The sequence below is a fragment of the Gigantopelta aegis genome, chromosome 8 (genome assembly GCF_016097555.1).
Source record: "Gigantopelta aegis isolate Gae_Host chromosome 8, Gae_host_genome, whole genome shotgun sequence".
NCBI lineage: Eukaryota > Metazoa > Mollusca > Gastropoda > Neomphalida > Peltospiridae > Gigantopelta > Gigantopelta aegis.
Genome location: NC_054706.1, coordinates 17,036,871 through 17,061,423, shown reverse-complemented (window position 1 = coordinate 17,061,423; position 24,553 = coordinate 17,036,871). Strand labels below are relative to the sequence as shown.

General features: G+C 41.4%; 1 protein-coding gene across 1 annotated transcript; it reads left to right on the top strand.

Moving 5' to 3' along the window:
* Window positions 1-9,791: 9,791 nt before the first annotated feature.
* LOC121378204 (prostasin-like) lies at window positions 9,792-23,118 on the top strand. Its single transcript, XM_041506282.1, has 7 exons — window positions 9,792-9,862; window positions 11,913-12,022; window positions 14,647-14,735; window positions 17,981-18,252; window positions 21,163-21,311; window positions 21,786-21,840; window positions 22,934-23,118. Exons 1-7 carry the CDS (start codon window positions 9,823-9,825, stop codon window positions 23,068-23,070), a joined length of 852 nt encoding a protein of 283 aa, XP_041362216.1. The 5' UTR covers window positions 9,792-9,822; the 3' UTR covers window positions 23,071-23,118.
* Window positions 23,119-24,553: the final 1,435 nt, after the last annotated feature.

The following is a 24,553-nucleotide window of genomic DNA, read 5'->3' as shown; positions in this document are numbered from 1 at the left end:
TAGTGTTTCCTGAAGAGGATTATACGTTTGTATTAGAAGACCTAATTCAAAACAGCATAGGATTCCCCAGCTACAATAGGTGTCGTGGTCTCAACAATCTTCCTGGCTTCGGTAAAAGACAGATGTTTTTCGACTTTAACTTGCCGCACCTGTTTTTCTAGCTTCCATTTTGGATATTCGCGAGAGTATGCAAAATTATTACCCATGCAGTTGATACAAACCATGTCAGCCTGGCATGTCTTACTGTCATGGTCAAATAGACCACATCGTGCACATGTCAGCCTGCCACATGTATTTTGTCCATGTCCATATTTGTGGCACTTAAAGCACCGCAAAGGATTGAGAATAAAAGGTGCAACAGATATTTTCAAGTACCCAGCCTTAATGGAGTCTGGAAGGACAGGCATATTAAATGTCAGAATTAAAGTTTTCATCGGAACTAATTCGTTGTTCCGACGAACCTTTATCCGTTTGTGAAGAAAGATTTTCACAAATCTCCTCTTCACTAACTTCCAACTCTCTTGCTCTAATAACACCCTTCGATGAATTGAGTGATGACTGTGCACGTACTTTGATTTTTATATTGCACAAAACCTTTGATTTCAGAAGGCATTTAGAAGGACTCTCTGCTGAGCATTCTACCAGCAATGGCCCATTTCGAAGCTTTTTGACGCTTTTAAGCTCGCCGGCTAAGCACTCGGGTCCCTTTTGTACAGTAACAGGTGATACATGTTTCAAGTCTCCGTCATCTGAAGAATCGATGACGAGGAACTTTGGCCATGCTTGAGAAGATATGACTTTCGATTTCTTCAAGCTTGATGTAGTCATGGACTCCTCATAAGATGACGAAGAGTCCGAAACATCGGTGTGGACCCTTTTCCGGGTCCCATCTAACATTGTTTTGTTGGTTTTATTTTTACACATATTTAAGGTCATTTGATTCATCAACCATGCCCCCACCCACCATGGAGTCCAACAAGGGGACACGACGCTGCGGATAACCATCAGGAAATCATGCCAGGGATACATTGTTGATATACTTGGGCAATAAAACCCCCCACAATAAATCACCCAACTGACCCTAGCCACCGCCCCAAGAGCAACAAATACAAATGGTATTGTAAACAACGTTTATTCTTGGCAATATAAACAAAGAAAAGTTTGTCTGCTCTTGAGCTTGACATGAGCAGCCAGTTGATCAGGTCAGGCCTCCTTAGCCATCCAGGCCAAAGTGGTGTGTTGTCAGAAGTCATACCCGCAGATATGCCCCAACACAACCACCAGGATCCCATCATCCAGTTTTACTGGTCGTACCTCACGGCTAACAAGGTGCCCATAAAGGAAATTATACTGTATTTGCCATTCTTAGAGAGAATGTTACACCCCTGCACCACGATGAGGTTACAGTACGCGCAGGTTTCTTTTTTCAAAACAAGTTTTTCATATATAATTTTTGTTTGTGTGAACGTAGGGGGAAAAAAGAAAACAGTTTTGGCAAAAAGAGGTAACATTCTGTGAAATTAAATAAAATTCTATATATACTACTCAAAAGAATTTAAGGGTCAAAAATGTATAACCAAATAAGTTTCAGAGTGTATTAGATTGATGATGTAAACTACACCAAAAATTTAATTTATTGTTCCATATTTACAAAAAAACACAAATAAACGTCACTGTATACAAGAAAGTCACATGACATGCTGTCAAAGTTGAAGGTTGTCAAACATGGATTTTACACATTAGAACATTCGTTTAATAGTGTGTGAATCCACCCCTGGCGCGAATACACTCGACACATCGTTGCCTCATGCTGTTGATCAGACGTCTGAAGAACTCTTGGGGAATGGCCTGCCACTCTGCCATAAGAAGTTGACCCAGATCATGAAGGTTGGCCGGAGGGGCATGGTTATCCCGAACTCTCCTGCCTAATTCGTCCCAGGCGTGCTCTATTGGGACCAAGTCAGGCGAATATGCTGGCCAATCCATCCTGGCGATACCTTGTTGTCTGAGAAAGTCCGTTACCACCCTGGCGCGGTGGGGTCTGGCATTGTCATCCTGCAGAACTGCCCCGCCGCCAATTTGCTGAAGGCCTGGGAGAACCAACGGCCGGATAATCTCATTCAGATAGCGGATTCCATTCAGATTGCCATCCACCAGATAGAGGGGGGTCCTGTGGTGGATAGAGATGCCGCCCCACACCATGACGCTGCCACCACCGAACCGGTGACGTTGTCTAACGTTAACGTCAGCGAAGCGCTCCCCAGGACGTCTGTAGACACGAACCCGACCGTCGTTGAACTGGAGACTAAACCTGGACTCATCAGTGAACATCACTCGACCCCACTGAACACGTTGCCACCGCAGATGAAGCGTGCACCAGTGACGTCTGGCCGTTCTGTGACGTGGTAGGAGTGGTGGTCGAACAGCCTGGCGACGGCAGCGTAGATTATTGGCTCTCAGACGATTGCGTATGGTTTGATCAGACACTCGAGTTCCAGTCGCAGTCCGCAGATTGTCACGTAATCGGCGTGCAGTGGTTGTGCGTTGATGTAGAGCCATATTGGTGATGTAGCGGTCCTCTCTATTTGTAGTGCTTCGGGGTCTTCCCGAACGTGGACGATTTCGAACAGAATTCGTTGCTTGGTACCGTTGCCACAGTCGGCCAACGACACTGACTGACACCAAGTCTCAGAGCAACATTTCTTTGCGTATTGCCATCCTGAAGCCAAGCAATAGCCCTTCCTCGATCTTCGATAGTCAGTTGACGTCGTACCATTGTCGAATTTGGAGTGTGCACCGTACACGAACGCAAGCTCCAATTATACGGAAATTCAGCATTGGGAACATGGAATACACATGCAAAGCGTGCAAATGAAGCGCTTTGTGAAAAAGCAAGTTATGGGCACTTAGCAGAAATTCCGCTTTCGCCCTAATTTACGTGCAAATGTAAGCATGTTTTCGCCATTAGAACTAGTCGACAGTGTCAATGACAGTGGATTTTAATTCATTTATGGGTTGCTTAGTCCCACTTTCGTCAAAATGGAACAATACCATGCGTGACATTATGGTCTAGCTAATATAATTGACATTCAGAAAATAATGTCGAAAATATCGTCTGACCCTTAAATTCTTTTGAGTAGTATATATGTATATAAAAAATGTATGATTTAAGAAGACTGTGGTTTACTTCCTTGTTAGTCCTAAAATGGACGGCAATCACAGGACTGTCATTTCGTATTCAATAAAATATCACATATCTTGGTGTAATTTTATCCTAAAAACATCGACCTAGTGACTGTAACATTAGTATTTGTATAAACATGTTTATGTTGGTCTTGCATGTCAATGTTTCAAGATAGGTAGGGCCTAGATGTCCAACATGTTAGAATTAAGACATTATTGTACACGAGTGTAAGCATCACAGGGGATAACCGCATGCGGTTAACAGTAGTTACTCGCATCCAATATGGCGGAGGACGCACTTGAAGAGTATTAATCAATGTGAATTTCCGTATTTCTAAGCATTACATTCACATTTTGATAGAGCGTATCGGCAGTTGCTTTAGTATGAATATATTCTGAATCAATGAACTAAGGATAAGTTGTGTCATTCGGCTGATAATGAAAACACAAAGTTAGGCATGATGAAGGTAACTTCGAAGTGGTGATGTAGGTAACTCTCTAGTCAGCTTCTGATGAGATGTGGGTATCTGACAAAAGGGATGCGGGTAACTGCAATGATGAGCGTAACTGTAGGATGAGAGTATCTGCAGTATATATCTCTTCATAACTAATGGTCGCCATATGCGTCTAGAAACAATTAGTAAAAAACATTATTCTTATGTTTTTTCCTTCATTTTCTTTTTCAGATTATTACATGTGCTATTTGTGCGATACATCCTCCGCCTGAGCCAATACTATTTTAACACACCCCATCAAAATGTACACTGGGGCCATTCAAATATTACGTAACGCTCGAGGGTGTTGATGGGTGTAGCGCCAAACGTTATGTGGGTTACAAGGGGGAAAATAACGTCAAGTCGTGGCTACTTTATTTAGCTATTTATCAATGAAACTTTGCATTCCTACGCAACACATCTATCAATGAAGTTTATACAAACAATATTATAAATATATTCACGACTAAACAAAATTATTAAAATATATATTTTGTTAAATTATGCTGCTAACATTAATTATACAGCAAGTATGTTTTCGATTTAACAATATGAATCGAAAGAACCATGTGCACACTTTTCGCATAACATCTATGCGGAGTTGTACTGTGTGGCACCTCTCGAAAGACGTATTTTCATATGTGAAGAGACAATAAATATCACGTGTGTGTATCTGTTCCACCGCCATGTAATAAAGGGGGGAGGGAGGGTGTCTAATTTTGATATACTAGCGTTACGTAATATTATTATTATTTTTTTTTTGGGGGGGGGGGGGGGGGGCGGGCGAGTGTTGCCTTTGTTTTAATAACAAACATTAGGGCACTAAAGCAACTTCGAGGGGTACCAAGGCAAACATTTCCTTCAAAAGAGTGGCACGAAGGCAACTTACTTTTTATCAAGTTTCTCAGAAAGAAAAAAAATTCATTTCACCTTATGATCTTGGACTCTAGCCAATGCAGTTCGTTGGATACGGACAGTGGGGTGATCAGTGGCGTAGCCAGGGGTGCCCAGAGGGCTTGGATGCCAGATGCCCCCCCCCCCAATACAAAATCCTGCCTACGCCACTGGATACGGATGCCTTGATATATGTGTGGTTGTCATGCATTTGTACTGAATGGACAGTAGCTCGAATGTCTTCTGGTCGCAGCCCGCGGTCACGACCAACACGCGCTCTGCAAGTACACAGCTAATAACTACACAAATGGCAATGGCAAAACTAAGTTTAGTTGAAGCATTCATATCTAAAGACGTTGGACATTTGGCTGCTGACGAGCTAAGCTCTAGCGTGTTTTGTTTTGATTTTGGTTGTTTTTTGTGGGGGGTTTTGCTGTTGTTTTTTGTTTTGTTTTGTTTTGTTTTTTATTCTCCCTTGCCAGGGCATTTTGATGTCCAACAACAAAATACAAAAGTGAATGGAATGCGTGCGTGCGTGCGTGATTCAGTAAATATTGGGAGTATATTTTAATTTTAACTTTTGTATAATCTAACATTAAATTTTCGTTTGGGGTAATTGTCCTTTCATCTTTCAGAGTTTGGGTAATATGTCGGACTATTTCAATCTTGAAAGTTAATACAAGAAGACTATAAAAATATAAAGCTATATTATAGTATGACTTTACCGTCGAGTCTTTTCGTCTTATATTCAAAGTAAAGTAATCAATCACACAATTTTGAATGGGTGTTCGAGGTGCGCCAACTCCTCAATAGGTGGCGTTACGCAACAACAGGGTCCCAAGTGACACTATGAAAAACAAGGAAGTAAACGACTTTGCGTCTATAACAGTTTGTAAAAAGTTCTATAAATAATGCCTTCTTCGTGTTTTTGTGTTCCTCAATACCACGGAAGAAGGAAACTTTCCAAGTGACAAGATATTGTAAAACAAAAGACGGATTGTTGCTATGAGATAAGACAAATGACACTTGAAAGTCGACCGTCAGTGTTAATTGTTTGTTTTTACAGACTGCATATATTCTGTGACAGAAGATTATAAAACATGCAAGTCCTACTGAATTTTTATTTTACTATTTTCTCCTGTAGATTCTGTTAGAATATAATTTAGGTAATGCTAAAATATAAAATATTAATAACACGATGATATGGATTTTTTCTTTTTGCTTAAAGGCACACTATCTCTAAAACTGGTATTATCAGTTTGCATGTGCTATTTTTTCACCACTTTTACATTATTTACGTCTAGCCTACTTGTCAATTATAAGTACACATTTAATTAATCAATCCTACACTTAATCTTTTGTTCAGATTTATGCATAATCCCGCTCACTTCTGTTTTTACCCCAAACCTAAGACGTACAGCTGACCGGTGCCTCGCAGCGAGCCGGGCGTTAGAGTAATGCGGTCTTTGACGCTAACTTAATCCATTACACACTACATGTCTTTTGGAGTCCGGTCTCCTTTAACTAGTTCGCCATGTTTGACAGACAGGCCAATTTATGACATTAGTATCAGTACATACAGAAATGTGGGAATAATGTCCCTCCCTCCCCCATCCTACACCCCGACCCCAGCCCCACCTACAATGAAATTTTTAATGGAAAATAATGTTATTTGTACTGTTTGTTTTTAAGAACATTATTCAGCACTCCAATGAAGCTGGTTTTAAAGCAAAATTGCTCTAACGATTTATGGTGAAATTTTAGTGATTCATACACCTATTCCCTTTATGGCCCGTGGATCAACATTTTGTTGGGTGACCTATGATTTGTTTTTCACATTCCAGTAATATAAGGATATCTTTATAATATGTGAAAATTTCAAGGTCTAATGACTTTTACAATTTTGACCGAATAGTACTATTTGCCCTTAAATTTGGATAAACTCTAACAGTAATTAAAGATAGGAGAGTAATTTATCGTAGCTGTTAACAATAATTTCGTTCGGACTTTAGTTACTGACGCCCTGATTAGAAGCTTAACATCTACTATATGGAATAATGTGTAGAGATATTTTAAACCAACATCTTCTTTTCTTTCTTATTGCAGGTATAACCAGCTGGGGTTACAGGTGCGCGGAGTCGCGCTGGCCCGGAATTTACACGGATGTTACAGTCTATACTCACTGGATTCGTCAAAGCATAACCAACCTCGGTTATCTGGATTATTGCCTTTAAACCTACAAACAGTACTGTGAATAAGTCAGCACCTGCGCCGATGACAGGCGTGCGCTACAACAGCATGCTCTGAATGTGCGAGTTAAGATGCATGACCTGACCTGACCTGACCTGCTGTGCATAAATGAATAAAACACTTCTCTCACAAAACTGCGTTAAAGTATGGTTGTCGTTACGAAAGTCTTCGCTAACATTATCAGGGCCGTACCCTCCGGGGGGGGGGGGGGGGGGGGGGGGGGCAGCTGCCCCCCCCTGAGAATGTTGTCCTTTTTTTTTTTTTAATATATCTCCAGTAATAGCATAGAAATGTTTAATCTTTATAGTATGTTAAAAATTATTTATAAAATTTAGTGCCCCCCTCCCCCCATAGATTTTGGTCAGGATACGGCCCTGATTATGCAACATTTTAAGCAAAATTTCCTTTGTTTGATACCCAAAACCATATATATATATATATATATATCTATATATATATATATATATACTCTTCAAAAGAAGAAACGCAAAACCACATTGTCGTAACATTTGGAGAATTGATTTAATTATTGAATGGTGAGTCAGATAATTACCAAATGTTGCAGGATTGTTCACAATTCACTCTAGTCCATTGTGAGTAAGTGATAGGACACACCACCAAGGTCAAGGTCATCTGGAGTCAATACCGGGTGTGGCCTCCGCGTGTGTTGACAACTGCCTGGCACCGCCTGCCCATTGAAGCAACCAGAGTACGGATGACGTCCCGGGGATGGTGGCCCACTCGGCCTGCAAGGCTGCTGCCAGCTCGGGCAGGGTCTGGGGCTGTGGTTGTCGCTGTCGGAGGCGTCGGTCCAACTCGTCCCATAGATGCTCAATTGGGTTCAAATCCGGTGATATCGATGGCCAAGGAAGGACATTAATGTTGTTGTTCTGTAGGAAAGCCGTTGTGAGACGTGCTGTGTGAGGCCTGGCGTTGTCATGTTGGAACACTGCGTTGGCGTTGGCCATAACTGGAACGATGTGTGGCCGGAGGATCTGGTCAATGTAGCCCTGTGCATTCAGGTTGCCCTGCACGTGGACCAGGTCAGTTCTGCCAGTGTGTGAGATGGCTGCCCACACCATGACACTACCCCCGCCGAATCTGTCCACTTCCTGCACGCAGTTTGCCGCATAACGTTCACCACGACGCCTATACACGCGACATCTTCCATCATGACGTCGGAGCAGAAATCGGGACTCGTCACTGAACCACACCTGTCTCCATCGCAGTTGAGGCCATTGTCGATGAATCTGGCACCACTGCAGTCGGAGTCGACGGTGTTGTGGTGTTAAGATGACACCTCGAACTGGACGTCTGGCACGAATTCCTACCTCACGTAGGCGGTTCCGTACGGTCTGGTCGGATATCCTGCGCAAACCTGGTATTGCTGCGGCTGTGGAGGTGGCAGTAGTCAATCGTTCCCGAAGGTGGCGTACCCGGATGTAGCGGTCCTGCCCGGGGGTAGTGACCCGTGGTCGACCGGATCTAGGGAGGTCACGTGTTGATCCATGTTGCTGGTAACGGTCCCACAGTCTGGAGATGGTGCTTGGGGACACATGGAATGCCCTGGCAACGGCCGTTCTGGATTCGCCTGCGTCTAGTCGGCCGATGGCATTGTTTCTCTGCGGTTCACTGAGACGTGGCATGTCCTGGATTGTCAACTGTCGGCCAGATACAGAGGCCAGGCAAGCGAACACCCTGCACTTTTATACTGTCGGTGTTCATGTTGCACGTGCAGACAACGCACGTGCAGTGGTGACATGGTTTGCACGTGGCTGCGTTTTTGCGAATATGCACATTTTGGAACTTTATTGTACAGTAGCTGCGTTTTATCGAATGTAACCGTGGGAATGTGTTTGGGACATGCAATGACCTTATATTCACAAAGCATGAACCGGTAGGAAACATAAAATCGGAGTTATAACCCATTTGTACCCTTTTGCGTTTCTTTTTTTGAAGAGTATATATATATATATATATATATATATATATATATATGTCCCTCGGGATGGAATAGCCTTATCTATAGGCCTACCTCACAACGGTGATAGATTCTATTATTCTATCCTGGTATGTAAGACATTGTTGTTTATGTTTCCCCATATGCCGTTGCCTAACGACCTTAGTGTAGTACAATTCTGTTTTGTTCTGTTAAATAAAACATTATTTCCTTCCTATCGAATTAGGCCACGGCCCACAAAAGTGTCATAATAGTTTAACAAAATGATAACCATTTACTGATGGTCAATGGCTGACCAACTTTTACAATACTGATTAATGCCACAACCAGAAGATACGCGTGTGATGCTTTCCTTGCTGTCTAATAGCAGTATGATACTCTTGGTAAACACAGAAGTTCATTGCACCTTTAAAATTCTTCATGAATGTCACTAACTGTTATGCACTTGCTGTGAATAAAATCTTGTCTTCTCATAAAGTGGTCGGTTCTGTTTGAGTGTTACAACAATGGATTGGTATAAATCAGACGAGAGCCTTGTGTATGGAATTTAGTTTTATTTACATGAAATTAGCGGGTGGGCCTTAACCCAGGCATGCATTTAAAGCTGAGTATATCGAAAATACCGCGCGATATCGGTATTGGTATTGGTGTCAATAACCGAATACCGTACCGATACCGAGGTAAATCACTCAAAAAATGCGGATACCGAACCTCAAATTTCAATGCCACCCAGCTCTAGAAACAATGACACTGGACTAACAAGAAACTGAGTTGTCAATGAGCACAACCCAAGCCGAGAAAACCAGAGAAAGCAAGAAGAAGAAGAAGAAGAAAAAAGCCCTGCACAAGCATACCCTGACAGAATAAAACTAGCCTACGTGAACAGTGTTTTAAAATAGTATGTGTGTACTCAATGAAGTTTAAAACACCCGGTTACAAAGACAGTAGTAATAATTACAGGTAGACCACAAACGTGAAACGTGGGATTGGCATGTCGTTACCACATCTGGTTTTTCCCACACGTTGTCGCAGTTCAAAACAATGGACTATGCCATTAACATCTTCGTGTTAGCGGTGGTCGGTGAGTTAAGCTTAATTTGTTTTTTAATTTATAACGTCTGAGTTGTACGCAGTACGTTACCGGCCACAGTCGTTTAATGGTTACAAGGTTAAGGCCGGCAGGTACTGGGTTCGCCTCTCAATACAGGCTACTCAATATTGAAGGAAATGTTTTATTTAACGACGCACTCAACATATTTTATTTACGGTTATATGGCATCAGACATATGGTTAAGGGCCACACAGATATTGAGAGAGGAAACCCGCTGTCGCCACTTCATGGACTACTCTTTTTCGATTAGCAGCAAGGGATCTTTTATATGCACCATCCCACAGACAAAATAACACATACCACGGCCTTTGATATACCAGTCGTGCTGTACTAGCTGGAACGAGGAAAAGCCCAACGGGGATCGATCCCAGACCGACCGTACATCAACCAAGCGCTGTACCACTGAGCAACAACAATAACGTTTAACGTATATTGAGAGACGTCTTAAGCAACCGTTCTATACTTTCTCACAACTAACTACTAACTGCATGTCCTGTCCACATAGAAAACCCTAATATCTGTATATGTCCATGACAGCGTGCTTGAACTTTTCTTGGATATCAAGTTATTTAAACAAAATATAGTTGATAGCTTATACATTACGCTAGTTGAATAATTTCATTTTCATTTAAACTTATTTTCGTGCTTATATCCAATTAAGGTTCAAGCACGCTGTCCTGGGCACACGCCTCAGCTATCTGGGCTGTCTGTCCAGGACAGTGGGTTAGTTGTTAGTGGTAGAAAAGAGTGTAGTAGCCTTACACCTACCCACTGAGTCGTTAAAACTCGCTCTGGTTTGGAGCCGGTACCGGGCTACGAACCCTGTACCTACCAGCCTTATGTCCGATAGCTTAACCACGACACCACAGCGTTAGTTGAATCAACTTAGTGTTAAATCAAGCCTGTAACATATTACACTAGTGCGTATACGCCACTGTCCGACGTTTTCCATTAAAGGGGCAGTGTCGGCCGTTAGCGGATTGTAGCGGGTCGTAACTTAGTAGTAGAGCACTCCACTGCGATGCCACGAGTCGTAAAATCGATCGTCCCAGCCCAACCAGTGAACTATGACTGATATATCAGGTATACCAAAAGCCGTGGTAAAAAGTGGAGCCTACGGCGTCATTTGTTTGCGCGTGTGCAGGAATTTTAGTCTGCATGTTTTAAACGCAAACATGCATGCAGTGTAACTCTAATGTTTAAATCGTGCATAGCCAAATATCACCAACAACAAAATTACAGGAAAAGAGTACATTGTTTTGAACCTTGTATGTTTCTCACATCCATCACATATAATTAAGATCTCGAAATGGTTTCATGGAGGTTATGTTTTGTACACGAATACCCCAAACTCTATATGTAACAAACATGTAACGCATTTTTTACTACATCATAAGTTATATTTATATAATATTGATAAAATATCATATTTACTCAATTTCGCAATTACTACCAATATTATAATTATACTATGTTTGCTCCTGTAAATCGTGTCCTACCATTGAATGCATGTCCTCATATGCCGTAGAATACGGCCTGAATGTAATACATTCTTGTCTTGTCTTCTACCATCCCAACCAGTGCACTATGATTGATATATCAGGTATACCAAAAGCCACGGTAAAACGTGGAGTCTACGACGTCCTTTGGTTGCGCGTGTGCAGGAATTGTAGTGGGGTGTGGGGGTCTCGACTGTGTCGAGTGAAGTGTAGGGTGGTGGTGGTGGTGGTGGTGTGTGTGTGTGTGTGTGTGTGTAAGTGTGTGTGTGGTTTCGAGTTATGCTTCCCCGGAAAATATATTGATAAAAAGAAGAAACTTTGCTTGAGCTGGGGTGAGCAGTGGGGGTTCGACCCCGAATCCTTCACACACCCCATAAACACGCGCTTGAGTTGTAGGTGTATCTCTCGTGACCATATTAAACTGAATAATATATATATATATATATATATATATATCAAATATTTATGAGACATACGCACGATAAGATATTATCAACATATATGTTTCTTCCTTTTGTCAGCTGGAGTAACGAGCACAGGTACTTCAACATGTGGTGTTCCCAAGATCCAGCCCACACAAACTCGCATTGTTGGCGGACACGAGGCCAGGTCAGGATCCTTGCCGTGGATGGTGAGCAGTATAGTTCTTCGGCTGTTTCCGTCAATAGAAAACGAGATTTCTTTTAAAGATTACAACACATGACATTTTAGGAAAGAGTTCGACCCATACCCCTGTATTCCAAAGGCTCTAAAGACTTACCCTAACTCTAAAACTAACCCTAACAAGTCAAAGGTGGATACGGGTCGAACGCATGCAAACGTGAAAAGTGAAAACGAGAGAGAGAGAGAGAGAGAGAGAGAGAGAGAGAGAGAGAGAGAGAGAGAGAGAGAGAGAGAGAGACGCATACATATATATATATATATATATATATATATATATATATATATATACTACTCAAAAGAATTTAAGGGTCAGACGATATTTTCGACATTATTTTCTGAATGTCAGTTATATTAGCTAGACCATAATGTCACGCATGGTATTGTTCCATTTTGACGAAAGTGGGTCTAAGCAACCCATAAATGAATTAAAATCCACTGTCATTGACACTGTCGACTAGTTCTAATGGCGAAAACATGCTTACATTTGCACGTAAATTAGGGCGAAAGTGAAAGGTCTGCTAAGTGCCCATAACTTGCTTTTTCACAAAGCGCTTCATTTGCACGCTTTGCATGTGTATTCCATGTTCCCAATGCTGAATTTCCGTATAATTGGAGCTTGCGTTCGTGTACGGTGCACACTCCAAATTCGACAATAGTACGACGTCAACTGACTATCGAAGATCGAGGAAGGGCTATTGCTTGGCTTCAGGATGGCAATACGCAAAGAAATGTTGCTCTGAGACTTGGTGTCAGTCAGAGTGTCGTTGGCCGACTGTGGCAACGGTACCAAGCAACGAATTCTGTTCGAAATCGTCCACGTTCGGGAAGACCCCGAAGCACTACAAATAGAGAGGACCGCTACATCACCAATATGGCTCTACGTCAACGCACAACCACTGCACGCCGATTACGTGACAATCTGCGGACTGCGACTGGAACTCGAGTGTCTGATCAAACCATACGCAATCGTCTGAGAGCCAATAATCTACGCTGCCGTCGCCAGGCTGTTCGACCACCACTCCTACCACGTCACAGAACGGCCAGACGTCACTGGTGCACACTTCATCTGCGGTGGCAACGTGTTCAGTGGGGTCGAGTGATGTTCACTGATGAGTCCAGGTTTAGTCTCCAGTTCAACGACTGTCGGGTTCGTGTCTACAGACGTCCTGGGGAGCGCTTCGCTGACGTTAACGTTAGACAACGTCACCGGTTCGGTGGTGGCAGCGTCATGGTGTGGGGCGGCATCTCTATCCACCACAGGACCCCTCTCTATGTGGTGGATGGCAATCTGAATGGAATCCGCTATCTGAATGAGATTATCCGGCCGTTGGTTCTCCCAGGCCTTCAGCAGATTGGCGGCGGGGCAGTTCTGCAGGATGACTTGGCCCCAATAGAGAACGCCTGGGACGAATTAGGCAGGAGAGTTCGGGATAACCATGCCCCTCCGGCCAACCTTCATGATCTGAGTCAACTTCTTATGGCAGAGTGGCAGGCCATTCCCCAAGAGTTCTTCAGACGTCTGATCAACAGCATGAGGCAACGATGTGTCGAGTGTATTCGCGCCAGGGGTGGATTCACACACTATTAAACGAATGTTCTAATGTGTAAAATCCATGTTTGACAACCTTCAACTTTGACAGCATGTCATGTGACTTTCTTGTATACAGTGACGTTTATTTGTGTTTTTTTGTAAATATGGAACAATAAATTAAATTTTTGGTGTAGTTTACATCATCAATCTGATACACTCTGAAACTTATTTGGTTATAAATTTTTGACCCTTAAATTCTTTTGAGTAGTATATATGAAGAGTTCAGGCGCAAAACGCGATATAAACTATTTGTTTTGTTTTTTGAGTTAAAGCCATTATTGTATGTCAGTAAGGGCTAATCGTAGGCCAGATGATTTGCCGCAAAACGCGATTGATTCTTATGAAATTGTATTGGGTAAATCCCGTTTTGTTGTTTGTTTTTTAATCAAAACGCGATATACGCCAATTAAAAAAATCACTTTTACTGAAAATGAAAAATGGATATATCGAGTTTTGCGCCTAAACTCTTCATATATATATATATATACACACACACACACACACACACACACACACACACACACACACAGTGACGCACACACACGCACGCACACACACACGTTTGTATGACAGTTTGGTGAATGAGTAACAGGAGAATCGACAAAAAAATTGGGGGAGTGAAATGCTAGTTTCATCGAAGATCATAAATTAAGAACGACCAATTAAACAAAAATATTATGATTATGAGAATGTAAAAATTGAACTTTTGAAATCATTTTGGAACATTTGAAATTGAGCTTTTCTTTCATTTTAATGCTGAAATGGGCAATATTGTGGTAAACGTCCCAACCCCAAGCACCTCCCAGGTTTCGACGGCTCTGAGAAACCACTATTTTTTTTCCCATTCCAGTGGTACATAAAATATTTTCTGCATTTGTAGAAAACTGAATATAAAACTACTTTTTGCTACTAATCAAACATAATGAAGTCTCCCTCACTCTCTATGTCTATATTTTCACAGACCAAAGTCGCATATTAAACAACTATTCCTTTACTTTCAGGCCATGTTGGCAGAGTTAAACTATCCTGTCTGTGGGGGCGCTGTTATCAGTGATCACGTGATTCTCACCGCTGCACATTGCTTTGAAACGTAAGGCATTTGTTCCCTCATTCTGATTAAAGTGACAACCCTGAGTTTAGAAAGAAAGAAAGACATGTTTTATGTAACGACGCACTCAACACATTTTATTGACGGTTATATGGCGTCAGACATATTGTTAAGGACCACACAGATATTGAGAGAGGAAACCCGCAGTCGCCACTTCATGGGTTACTCTTTCCGATTAGCAGCAAGGGATCTTTTATATGCACCATCCGACAGACAGGATAGTTTATACCACGGCCTTTGATATACCAGTCGTAGTGCACTGGCTGGAACGAGAAATATTATAAAATGTTTCTGACCAATAGAGTCTTTTTGATGACATAACATACAAATTAAATACATTTTCTTATTTAGAATATCAGTGTCTGTATTTACAAGGTGTTTGCTGTCCTATTGCTTGTAGTAGCCCAAACCGGATTTTACCTCCCGATAATTTCGTACGTACAAAAACAAATATATATCACGAATTAAAGTAAAACCTGAGTGCTACAAACATTAGTATACGACCGCAAACACATTCGATATACAGACACTGGTATTCTAAACAAGAAAATGCATTTAGTATGAAATGGCAGTCGCCAACAAGGCTCTGTTATCGCAAACATCTTACAATGGTTGTAAACTGTCCCTTTAAATGTCAGTTCAATTTCAATTATTTATTACCGTAAACATTTGCTTATTGGTACAAACAATATACATGTATAATCAATCGTGACAGAAGTATGGCTAGTGAAGAATATAAATAGACAAATGGAGCATAATATACTCTTTAAAAGAAGAAACGCAAAACCACATTGTCGTAACATTTGGAGAATTGATTTAATTATTGAATGGTGAGTCCGATAATTACCTAATGTTGCAGGATTGTTCACAATTCACTCTAGTCCATTGTGAGTAAGTGATAGGACACACCACCAAGGTCAAGGTCATCTGGAGTCAATACCGGGTGTGGCCTCCGCGTGTGTTGACAACTGCCTGGCACCGCCTGCCCATTGAAGCAACCAGAGTACGGATGACGTCCCGGGGGATGGTGGCCCACTCGGCCTGCAAGGCTGCTGCCAGCTCGGGCAGGGTCTGGGGCTGTGGTTGTCGCTGTCGGAGGCGTCGGTCCAACTCGTCCCATAGATGCTCAATTGGGTTCAAATCCGGTGATATCGATGGCCAAGGAAGGACATTAATGTTGTTGTTCTGTAGGAAAGCCGTTGTGAGACGTGCTGTGTGAGGCCTGGCGTTGTCATGTTGGAACACTGCGTTGGCGTTGGCCATAACTGGAACGATGTGTGGCCGGAGGATCTGGTCAATGTAGCCCTGTGCATTCAGGTTGCCCTGCACGTGGACCAGGTCAGTTCTGCCAGTGTGTGAGATGGCTGCCCACACCATGACACTACCCCCGCCGAATCTGTCCACTTCCTGCACGCAGTTTGCCGCATAACGTTCACCACGACGCCTATACACGCGACATCTTCCATCATGACGTCGGAGCAGAAATCGGGACTCGTCACTGAACCACACCTGTCTCCATCGCAGTTGAGGCCATTGTCGATGAATCTGGCACCACTGCAGTCGGAGTCGACGGTGTTGTGGTGTTAAGATGACACCTCGAACTGGACGTCTGGCACGAATTCTTACCTCACGTAGGCGGTTCCGTACGGTCTGGTCGGATATCCTGCGCAAACCTGGTATTGCTGCGGCTGTGGAGGTGGCAGTAGTCAATCGTTCCCGAAGGTGGCGTACCCGGATGTAGCGGTCCTGCCCGGGGGTAGTGACCCGTGGTCGACCGGATCTAGGGAGGTCACGTGTTGATCCATGTTGCTGGTAACGGTCCCACAGTCTGGAGATGGTGCTTGGGGACACATGGAATGCCCTGGCAACGGCCGTTCTGGATTCGCCTGCGTCTAGTCGGCCGTTGGCATTGTTTCTCTGCGGTTCACTGAGACGTGGCATGTCCTGGATTGTCAACTGTCGGCCAGATACAGAGGCCAGGCAAGCGAACACCCTGCACTTTTATACTGTCGGTGTTCATGTTGCACGTGCAGACAACGCACGTGCAGTGATGACATGATTTGCACGTGGCTGCGTTTTTGCGAATATTCACATTTTGAAACTTTATTTTACAGTAGCTGCGTTTTATCGAATGTAACCGTGGGAATGTGTTTGGGACATGCAATGACCTTATATTCACAAAGCATGAACCGGTAGGAAACATAAAATCGGAGTTATAACCCATTTATACCCTTTTGCGTTTCTTTTTTTGAAGAGTATATATTAATAAATTATCAAATTACAAACTTTCTGCACTTAAAGGCTTTGACCAAATAACTATTACTGGTAGACTAGTAGAGCTGATTTAAATCAGATTGTTGTTCCCTATGGTTTTAAGTAAAGCAATTCAGTGGGTGTTAAAAAACTTCCATATGCAGCTAAAACGTAACTTAAATCACCTCATTAAAATACAAATGTCTAGATCATCTAGTCCCACCGACTTTTAACCCGATTTATGTAAAAATGTGAACTTAACCGGACCGAACTCGTCTTGTCGCCTGTACTAGTATATGGACTGATAGACTAGTTGACTAGTTTAAAGAATTTTTTCTTTCTCGAAAAATGGCGCAACAAAATGTCCGCCAACATCGTTAAGAGCGTTTTGGAAATAAATCCACCACTCCAAAATTCCCCCACTCCCCACATGATAACATTATCTATAAAACATGGTATTTAAATCTTGCGCCTTTAAATTGTCTTTGAACCGTAGATGCTCTTTATTGCATTTAGGGTTTAGACTATGGTTTAAAACAAATGAGAGTACCGGTAGTATAAGACCTATATAGAACATGACCTACTTTCGTGACCATATTTTGAGCAGACGTGACCTACGTCTGCCTCATTGTCTAGCCTTGTCTAGGCTTACTGTCGATTTTCCTCTATGGACACCGGTCGGTATTTTATTCGTCTCAACCAGTATCTCAAGATCGATGCCTGACGGGCGGTGGTACGTACTGTTCTGTCTATGGGGAAGAGCAAAGATCACCCCCTTACTGTTTTATCGGTAGGAGTAGCCTAATACCGGCAGCGGGTTTCCTCTCGACCAAGTATACAAATGTCAACACCGGTATCTATATTTTAAACAACAAATACCCATAGTTTAAAACAAATTGCTACGGTGTTATTAAACACTTATTACTTTCGTTTTCGTTTCCTTTCGTATATAACGTATACACCACGTGTTTCAGTCCAGAAAGTCGGGACCCAAGGCGGTGGACGGTAGTGTTGGGGAAGCACCACGTCGATCGCTATGACGTCACACAGAGAAGCTATCACGTGCGTCGCATCGTGATGCACGAGAACTACAACAACCACACCGTGAGGAACGACGTGGCCTTGGTTGTGCTGTGGGAAAGAATCCGCTACTCTGACTACATCTCGCCAATCTGTTTGCCAAAACTGAACAGGAACATGGTGGTCGGGAAATCATGCCTTATCGCAGGATGGGGAGACACATTAGGTTAATAATATATACACATTATACATACATATACATACATGTAGATTATTGCATGAGTGGGAGTGCAATACGGAATTTATGAAACGTGTTTCATAAATTTCGTATTGCACTCCTACTTATGCTATAATTTATTTATTACCCACAATCTGTGATTTATAACAAACGTTAAATATGATTGTAATCGCTTCACAATCGATGTTAATAACATTCAACGATCCCCCACCCACACCCCTAAAAATAAAATGTATTTAAAATATATTCATAAGGAAAGCAATACGGTAGACACACCAGACATAAATCAATAATTAATATTAATTACATTATCTCCCCTCCCCCAACACACACACACACATACACGTTATCAACAGTTCTGGATACTTTAAGTCTTGATAGATTTAATATAAAGCTAAAAACCTTTACTGAATTCGACAACACTTTAATGGAGACGGGATGTAATTCAGTGGTATAGGCACTCACCTGAAATATGGTACGCACGACTGGTACATCAAATGCCGTGGCAATTATAAGATATTAAACGAACTTCCATTTTGTATCATGTTTATGTCCCGAGTGAAATAATTTTCAGGTGTCACGAACTTTAGCGAGTGAGAATAAAAGAATAATAAAATAAATTTCACATCAGACATAAACATAGTATGGAATGGTAGCGAGTTTAATGTCCTATTTATTACCCATAATCGATCTTAATTTATATCACTCAACTCGTTTGGTTGGCGTTCCGGTAAGGTTGTATGCTGTGCGCCAATCGATGACGCTGTCGTGTGTTACGTCCCACTTGGCGTTCTAGTGGGGCGTATCACTTTGACATGTATAAAGATATTTGTTTAACCATGTAGCTGCAGCTGGTTGCCCACCTCTCGCAAATGTCAAGATAACAATATGTTAGACACCAAATATCCATAGTTTAAAATGTGCTGCTCATTTACACATTTTCTCTTTGGCATAATACTTTGCTCCATTCCAAATTCAATAGCACCATCACCCCCGCCTCCGCCTGCTACCTTGCACCTGCCAATGCAGGCGGTCCCTCCTCTCCCCCTCTCCCACCTTTCCTGTCCTCGACGGAGGAGCGGCAGAGGCCAGCTCTTATGCCCAGGACAGGCGTGCGCTACAACAGCTTGCTCTGAATGTGCACGTAAAGCCCTATGACCTGACCTGACCTGACAGGGTTTGGGTTTTTAAAAAATTCATTCATGTATTCCTTTTTTTTATTTTTGTTCGTGACTTTATATATCTAACCGATTATACAAGAAGGAACAAGACACTGAAATAATATGCTTTAGAATGTAAATGTATTGCATAAAGTATTTCGCGACACTTAAAGCAAAATAAAAGCACAATTAAAAACAAATACAAGATATAAACTATAGGTAGCACTAAACCAAATAACTTCCGGCTTGGTCAAAGTTCGAGGTGCATTGAACTTTTGATGAGAAGTTAACACTACAAGTCCTGTCACTGGTTATAAATGTGAGTGTGTTGGTTCTAAACAAATTAGTCTCATCTAGGCTAAAAATGTATGCAATTTTATTTTATCTAGTACCACTGTGTCAAGTAGCCTTGTGCTTGGATCATGTATGGGGTACCTGGCAAAAAAAAGTATTGATATTTTGTGCGAAACATCTGGTTATATCGAAAATGAGCCACGAAAAGTACCATTTTCTGCAGTTAATACTTTGAGGTAGGGGTTGTAGTACTGATATTTATGGGTCATAGTTTGGTTGATATATTGCATATAGTTTTTTTTAAACACAAACGTTAACATGGTCGCCTATGGGATTTTATTTGGTATAGTCTTACTTATAGTCAGTGACTTAGGCCTGATCCTCACAATACGAGTGTCTCGTAAGAGAATAGCCGAGTGTATGACGAGACAATATTACGGATTTCATCGGTTGCTATGTAGTCGGTTAAATTATCGGATGATGCACTCGTATTGTGTAGAGGCGCCTTAAATAATTTGACTGGAGCCAACACAAAAAGGTTTGTAGGCTTGCAGTTGTGTCACAGATACAACGTACAATTATGCACTGACATCAGTCACTGTATAATTTGGATACATTTAGTACAACTTTAGAATTGTCAACCAGCCGCTTGATACATCCATAATTCAGAATAAAATTATATAGTTTTGGGCCGTATGGTGCTCAATGACTCAACATATATGATACTCGGCCGGTTAGAATTTGTTTCGCCAGTTCCGTACCCTGATGTTGAAGCTACAAGCCTACATGCAGAGGTTAACTGAAATGCAAAATTTAAAAATAAAAGTAGACCAGATGTGTCTACTTGTCAAAACATTCGTTTATTAAGTCTGTGCAGTGTAATATCTTCCTTCTATTTTCTTTTAAGTCTTAAAGGGACAGATCCTAGTTTCAACACTTGATAATTAACACTCAGTTTAGTTAATCTACAAACCTGTAACACATTTGGATACAGTTACAATTGAGTGAAACGTGAGTCTGTGACTTTGAAATGGTAAACTACTAAGGGAGAGACCTTAATATAGGCATCGCCTGTTGGTCAATCCCAAACGTTAAACGTTAATAAATATTGTTTAAAAAACCCCAACTCGACTCCATAACTGTTACTTCTCAGACGCATGTGAGTTTTTAAAAATATGAGAAATGAATTTTGTAATATTAAAAACATCATGACCAAACACACTTCGAATGTATGAAAACTGATAATCTAAACCATAAAATCTAAGTAAAGTATGATTTCAGTTATCAAAAACGGCTATAATAGTAAACAATATGCCTTAGTGGTTAAAACCTAGGGTATGACCCTTTAAGTATTTCAAGTGGGCCAATTTTATCTCTGAATAACTCACTGAATTTTTTTTTTTTTTTTTTTTTTTGTTCATTGTATTTTAACATTTTTATTTAGGAACCTCTAAAGGAACTGTTTTAAATCAAGTGAATGTCCCTATCATCGGCGACCACGTTTGTTCTCAGCCAACATGGTATGGTAACCAGTTTTTACCAATGACGACATTTTGTGCTGGTTACAAAAATGGAGGGAAGGACGCATGCGCAGTAAGAACATTTTAAATACAAAAAATCTTCATATTACATTAATACTTTGGTGGTGGTGAGGGTATGAGAAGTGAAAAGGTACAGTGAAAATAAACTTGAAAGTTTTGCTAAGACACATTAACATTCAGTGCCCCACGACTGGTATATCAAAGGCCGTCGTATATGCTGTCCTAGCTGTCTATGGGAAAATTAATATAAAAGATCCCTTGCTGCTAATGGAACCGTGTTTGACATCAAATAGCCGATGATAAATAAATCAATGTGCTCTAGTAGTGTCGTAAAACAAAACCAACTTTTAACATTAATAAAGGGTTTTCTTCAACTAGACAAAAAGGGCACTTATAAACTAAAAAAGGGCACATTTTCTCGTGTTTCCGGAGATTCGGGGGGGGGGGGGGCACCCCAATCTAATTATAGCTACATGTATGTACAGCAATAGGTGTTGTTAAACAAACTTTCCTCTACTCTTGACAGGGTGACAGTGGCAGTCCATTAGCGTGCAGTGTTGACGGAAAATGGTATGTCCATGGTAAGTACACATTATATGTATACCTTATTACAAGATGATGCGGCTTCGTTCTGTTACGCCAGTCTTCGGAGAGTGGCAGATCTCATGAAGGATGCTATCATCTTACGTCGTGCCTGTATTGACCATACATATTTGGCCACAGATCTGGAAATATATCCGCGCAAGTAGTCCGCTGTTTGACTGTGATTAATCCATGTCAGGCAGCTTTGGAGTGGCAGCTATTAAGACTGCAATTGACAGATGAGAGCATGTAGTTAGCAGACATGTTTAACTTGTTAACATTGAAGAATGTTTTGTGTGGCAATTCCGGCCCTTGCAACTGACGTGCATTTTGTGTAAAAAGGGTGTACTCCGACCAGATTTAGTGGATGTGTTTGTTTAAATCAGTATCCTAGGAAAAAGAACTGGACAACAAGGGTTGTACTTTTCAGTGTATGTTGCCCCCAGGCAGGCAGTGGTGGATAAGAAAGTATATTAATATAGTGCTGTAGTCACTAACGCTATATGGAAACATATAGCGTAAATAATTGTGGTCATTTGACACATTTTTAGGGGCGGGACGTAGCCCAGTGGTAAAGTGCTCGCTTGATGCGCGGTCGGTTTGCGATCGATCCCTGTTGGTCGGTTCATTAGACTATTTCTTGTTCCAGCCAGTGCACCACGACTGGTATATCAAAAGCCGTGGTATGTGCTATCCTGTACGTGGGATGGTGCATATAAAAGACCCCTTGCTACTAATGGAAAAATGTAGCGGGTTTCTTCTCTATGACTGTCAAAATGACCATATGTTTGACATCCAATAGCCGTTGATTAACAAATCTAGCTCTAGTGGTGTCGTTAAACAAAACACCTTTTGGACATATTTTTGTTTTGTTTTGAGGAAGGACCCTCCTCAGTGTGAACACTGTTAGTGTACACACTGACTGTACGCCGCATTTCGGTGGAGTGTAATCATCTGGATCCGCCACTTCTTTCGTTTGACTCAATAGCCGATGTGTATTTTTGTGCTGGGGTGTCGTTAAACATTCATGAATCAATGTGCCGAGATATTTTAAACCAGTGTCTTCAGATGATCTTTTCTTTCTTATTGCAGGTATAGCCAGCTGGGGTTACGGTTGTGCAGAGCCGCGCTGGCCCGGAATTTACACGGATGTTACAGTCTATACCCACTGGATTCGTCAAAGCATAGCCAACCTCGGCTATCCGTCGTGTTCCGGTTATTGCATTTAAACCCGCGAACAGCGTTGTACATAAATTAATAAAACATTTCCCACACAACACTGCGTTAAAGTTGGATGTTAAACAGGCATGCATTTCAATGGAAAACATCACATAATACATATCGAGACCGCCATAAAATATTTCACAAACAACAGATCGTCACAAAACATTTCCAACACAACATTGTTATAGGTTAGAAAGCTTAAAGCCGCACACCCTAGTTCCATCCAGCGAAAATAAATTATAATTTGGTTAATCTACAAACCTGTAACACACTTAGATCACGTTTTTATCAAATGGAGTGAAAAAGCAGGTTTTATATCGATAAATACCATAGGAATCCCCATGTCCCAATTGCTTGAAATAATTTTGAAAGTTAGTATTCTGATGTCACCGGTAGATGTCGCTCGAAGCACAACAATGTCTACGTCACGACAAATTTCACAGACTTGGGGTGCGTTTCTTTCACCTCTCCTGAACATGTTCCAACTGTTCTGTCCTGGTTGTATCCCCTCTCCAGATATCGTAAGACTTAGCAAAATTATTGGTTTTAAGGGTTTGTAACGTTTTATATTGAGACACTTACTTGTCTGAACTTTATTGTTACTGAAAATGTTAACGAACTGTGAAGAAAAATCTCACAAATGAACAACACCAAATCGGATGTTGATTGCGCGAACCGTGCACGAGAAAACAAACCGAACCAAAATGATAACGGTCACGTGATATACCAACGTCTGTGACATTGAAATGGAAATATCCCCTCTAAAAATAGATTAGACCTTGTCTGCTCAACGGTTTTTTCTCAGACGTGCGTGCGATTTATGAAATACGAAAAATGCATTTTGTGGTATTACAAAAACCAGGATTACCAAAAAACACTTCAGGTGAATGGAAATGTATATTCTAAATAATAAACGGTAAGTAAAGTGCAATTTTATTTGTTAAAAAATGGGTTTAATAGCGAAAAACAACGCCGTAATGGTTAACAACTAGCCGTAACTAGGGTGTGTCCCTTTAAGACGTTTCTTCAGAAATAAGAACGGGCGGAGCGAAGCGTAGCTCATTCTTCAATCTAATTAAAATTAGCTCCACTATTACATGTGGATCTAACAGCAGTCAGTTGGAGCTAATGTCCACCAATCAAAACCTTACTTGCAGAATCCTGCCAGTGATTTAAAAATAATTTGAAAACATTCCGAATTATCCTGAGGGTATACGACATGTTTCGTGTGAATTACGAATGCCTTAAAACATGTTTTATTTTATAAAATAAATAATTTGTAATGTAAAACTGAAGACTGATTTAGTTGGTTTTTTCTTTTAATAAATAAATAATTTGTAATGTAAAATTGAAGACTGATAACCCACCCCGTACGTATTGATATGGTTCGCTGTACTGCGGTCACTAAAATAGACTCGCCCGATATTTTTAGAATTTGTATGCTCCCAAATAACGTTATAAAAGGCGAAGTGTGATTTGTCAATATTT